General features: G+C 43.0%; 1 protein-coding gene across 1 annotated transcript in view; it reads left to right on the top strand.

Moving 5' to 3' along the window:
• The first annotated feature begins 1,156 nt into the window (after positions 1 to 1,156).
• Positions 1,157 to 4,729, top strand: part of LOC107043658 (protein vein) — a 16,222-nt gene continuing 12,649 nt past the window's right edge. Inside the window, exon 1 of the mRNA XM_015265238.1 lies at positions 1,157 to 2,123. Within this exon, the coding sequence (XP_015120724.1) occupies positions 1,157 to 2,123 (967 nt within the window). The remainder of the gene's footprint in view (positions 2,124 to 4,729) is intronic.

Genomic DNA, 4,729 nt, shown 5'->3' with positions numbered 1-4,729 from the left:
GAATTTATAATCTCCAATATCATCATCAATTGCCGGAGTATCTAGATCGCGTCAATCGCCCAAAAAATGACAAACCCATAACTCATTGCTCGGATGCCTCCGGACAATCGAAAAATCCCCTCAATTTCCCCGGACAATTCTCCCCATTCCTTACCCTCCCATCCGCGGAAATAAAGGTGTAGATATATGGATGAGATAGGGACGACAGTCCCACGACACATTGGACGTGAACAGTGGCAGTATCAGAATAAAGAATGGTAAAAAAAAAATCCGTATAAGTTATATTCCGCGCGCGCGCATTAACGCTAAGAAGTATTTTGTGTGAGCCTCTACCGGCGCCCACTAGGAGTCACTGGTCTCTGTCACCGGCCTTTCAACAGCCACCCAGTTATACCCCACTTCAGTCTAATTTCAACCGTCGCGTGTGCCTTTCCGACTCCCGCTGTACTTCATCCGTCACACGGTGCATTATCCCTCGATTTAAATCCCCCAAAAACAAGTTCAACGATTAAAAAAATTTTCGATAAATCATTTTTTAAAAAATCTCAAGTTGAAAAAAAAGTTCGTCGAAAAAAATTGAAAAAAAACTTTCCTCAACTTTGACTTCATGACAACTCGTGACTCCCAAGTACCGAAAAACCAGAGCAGTCCCTAAAAAAAATGCATCCCGTCCCACGTGCACACGTGCAGCAATAGCCCCCCCTCCCCCCTCCCCCCGTGGCCCCCCCACCACATGAGAAAACGATGAAACTCTCGTACATCTGTTACCAAAAATCACCGATAAATCATCACAACCACCACTACTCCAGCAACTCTGATTTTCTCCACGACAAATCACCGACGGATATAAACAATCCGCTAAATCCATCATCGAAAGAGGAATCAATCGGGATTTAAAATTCCCCTATGGAATGATAAACAATCAATGTCTCACGAGTGGATGTCAATTCTCCCCCGAAACATCCACCGACATTTATTTGGATTCGTCAAATGAGGGGCCGGGAGATGCCCACCGCTAGCCAATCAGAGAGCGCAAGAAGTCGCTGAATTCGAATCCAAAGATTACCATATAAAAATCAATGATGAAGCCGAGATCGTCAGAGATCGCCGAAATATTGATACTAACCAGTGTTAAACTGAACAAGAAGCGAATCAAATGTTTGCAGAGGTGATGGGATTAATGTGTCAACTAATCACTATCATCAACATCACCGGCGATCTACATGATAATATTGTAAAACGATATTATAATTTATTAATCGATCCGCGTCGTCCTCGTATCCTCTTTAACGATGAGGATAGGGGAGGACGCTGTTTAACACTCAATTTATTTGAGGGTGTCGGAGGGCAGATAATGCGGGCTACCTTCGTTATTACGGGATTTTTGAGCGGTTGGTGGTGCGCATTAGCACTCATACAACCGCTACCACCACCAACGGAACAATTAGCTGATAAAATTGATGTGCATCACAGCAGATTGAGTAATTATGGTAAAATGTACACGTACAATTATTACCAGGTGACACCGACGACTGTTGACGACAGTAATGGACTGAGAGTTGTGAGATCAACGCGTGTTAAGGGCGATTCTTTGAGGGAGAGGCGCAAAAATTGTCGGCGAAAAAATGGCGGCAATTGTCGGGGGAAAAATTGGTGTCCCTACATGGATATTTCGAATCGAGCATTTTTGTCGCCAACAGTGTTTGAGGGCAAAGCGCGCAGCATGTCGTCGTCGAGAAGACCGGGCTCAAACTATGCTGTGACCTTCGAAGTTAAGCAAGTTTACAAAAGCCAATCGGGATTTCAACCGCTGCGTAAAAATGACAGTGTTAGGTTGCATTTTCGTGATAAAGTGCCCAAAAGTGTGGGCAATAAGTCGTCAATATGCCGCTACGATAGTCATGGATTTGGTGGGGATGGACAGGGGATTGATAACTATGAGGCCAATAGGATGATTGATTACTACAATCAGAGGGTCATTAGGGCTGATATTAAACGGGGTAAAGTGTATCTTGTGTTTGTGAATCGTGTGGGACCTAGGAACTTTACGATTCTTGGTGAACCTGTGTTGCGCAGCAAGAAAAATGAACAAGCTGTGCAGGCTGTTGTGAGACCCGATTACGGTAGGTTTTTTTTGGTTTCAAATGGAAGATTTGGAATCGCCATTATTTACCCGAGTAGAAATTTCACTCAGTTAGCTTGGATCTAGATCAGTTTTAGGTCCAATACTGAACACAATTTATTGATTAGACTTTCGGATCTGGATCTCATGAGATTCTGAATGGAATATCTGGATCCAATGCGGCGAAGTGAATTGTGATCCTATTCTGATCAGTCAAATCTCGATCCGTATCGGATCTGGTACTGTTCAGAAAGATCGGCTCCTAGAATTTTAACCAGGCATGGATCCAAACAAGCGTTACATTTCTGATCCAAAACTGATCACAGTCCGTTTTTACTGATCATTCTCTTATTCTATCCTGATTTTAATTTCCACTCGGGTAGTAGCGAAGCGGGAAAAGATTTGAGGAGACTACTATGAGTTTTAAAAGTCGAGGCCGGCTGGAATGAGAATTTTTTCAGAAATTTTGAAAAAAAAGAAACTTTTGTAACTGAAAAATTGGAGGCCCTGGAGTAATAGTAAACGATTAATTTTTTTGCACTAATTATTCATTTTTAGACATATATAATCGATCTTAAATGTTTGAGAAATCACATTCCAATAGCCCCCGATTTTTAAAACTCATATTCGATGGTTTAACACCATAAGCTGTATCTTTTGCATTTGGAGAAAGCTGTCATTTCCCTCGGGACATCTGCTTCACTCTTTATATCAATAGCAATGATAGATTAATTATAGCTTCTTTAGTCGATGCCTTTTCCAAACTTTCACATCTATATAAGCTTCTCCATTTTGGGAAATTTCGACAAAGCAATCATTTCTTTTGAGTAATCTGATTGATGTTCTAGATGTGCTCAGCGACACATCAGTCATAGTTCCTTTCATTGATGCTTGTTGAACAATTGGACAAAACCATAGCTTCTTTCGTCGATGCTCAATGCAAAGGTTTACGTCTATGAAAACTTCTCCTCTCATCTATGTAAGCTTCTCAAATCATCAAATACTGCCATTTGCTTCTCAATCTTCTTCATTGTCATCACAATTATCCGTAATTTAGACAGACATAATCCCTCTCCTTTCATCAGGCCTGCAACACGTTCATCAGATCTCTAAATCCACCTCCACCAAAATCCCTTCGAAAGTCTTCTCGATCGACTCAACCACCTCAAAATCCAATCCCAACGCTTGAAGCTTGTGAAGTCCAATCGAAAAATCCGCATGCAGATGATCATCACAAGCTGAATTCATTCGATTCTAATAGTTTCTTTCATTGATGCTTCTCGAAAAACTCGATAAAACAACAGCTTCTTTCGTCGATGCTCAATTCAAAGCTTTACATCTATGTAATCTTCCCAAATCATCAAATACTATCTTTTCCTTCTCAATCTTCTTCATTGTCAGACAGACATAATCCATCTCCTTTCATCAAGTCCGCTACATGCCCATCAGATCCCCAAATATCCCTCCACCAAAATCCCTTCGAAAGTCTTCTCGATCGACTCAACCACCTCAAAATCCAATCCCAACGATTGAAGCTTGTGAAGTCCAATCGAAAAATCCGCATGCAGATGATCATCACAAGCTGAACTCATTCGATCCTAATCTCATCGCCCTCACCCAACCCCTGACGTCACCCACCCAACTAGTTCAACCCATTAGCAAGCCTCCAATTAATCAAGCCCGAAGAACAAAACCAACAATTGTGCCGGAATGATGAAATAAAAATTGAGATTTGCGATAGTGCCTAAAAATATTTCAATTGACGACAGCTCGTAGCTGTCTCACATATCGAATCATTGGGCATTGACTCATACGAAACGACTTAGGTGGGTTTTATATACGGTTTCATAGCTGTTTGATGTTGTTATATGGTAGTAACGTGGCTATCCCCATTCGGGGGAGGGAATTGGTCGGGTGGGGAAAGGCGAAGGGGGGGGGGGATTGGGGATCTCGGGTTTGTATTATACATATACGTATCCAAGGCACGTACGGCCCCGTGTGACCATACTCGGATAGCCGCAGTAGTTTTCTGTTCTGTATGGGGCACCTCTCCGCGCTCGACTAACGCTTTCTGTACGCACTCACCCGTCCAAATAGATAACTAACTCTACGAGTGAGTCTAATACCCACTTTAGTACCTTCAATGCCTTCTTTTGTTGTTTATCGGGATTGGGTGATAGCCATTGTCTCGTTTATTTGGGCCTTCTCAAGGGCTCGATCAGGCTATGACAGCACCAGACAGCGCGACGCCGTCATTTCATCGGTTTCAGCTTTGTTTTTAGGTTTTTTTTGTTTTTGGAATTGAAAAATCGGTTGATACGAGATTGTTGCGAGTGCGCCCGACGGCGCTTCCATCGTTGCAATCTTCCTCGAAACTTTCTTCCGCGAACTAACAACCGCACGAGACATCAAGTGCCTTGGGTATTATAGAGATGCCGGTCACGATCCACGCATGGACGTTTCTCTCCCCCTTTTTAAACCGCTTTGGACAGAAAACAACACTGGCGAATGTGTATGTTAACGTTTGTGTACTGGGTGTCTCGGGAACCGTATTACGGGCGGAATTCGCGGCGAGGTGGGTGGGGGTGGGGCGATAGGGGGGGGGGG

This window comes from Diachasma alloeum, unplaced genomic scaffold (assembly GCF_001412515.2).
Source record: "Diachasma alloeum isolate Michigan unplaced genomic scaffold, Dall2.0 Dall_scaffold_00608, whole genome shotgun sequence".
Taxonomy (NCBI): Eukaryota; Metazoa; Arthropoda; class Insecta; order Hymenoptera; family Braconidae; genus Diachasma; species Diachasma alloeum.
This window is presented reverse-complemented; position numbering and strand designations above follow the sequence as displayed.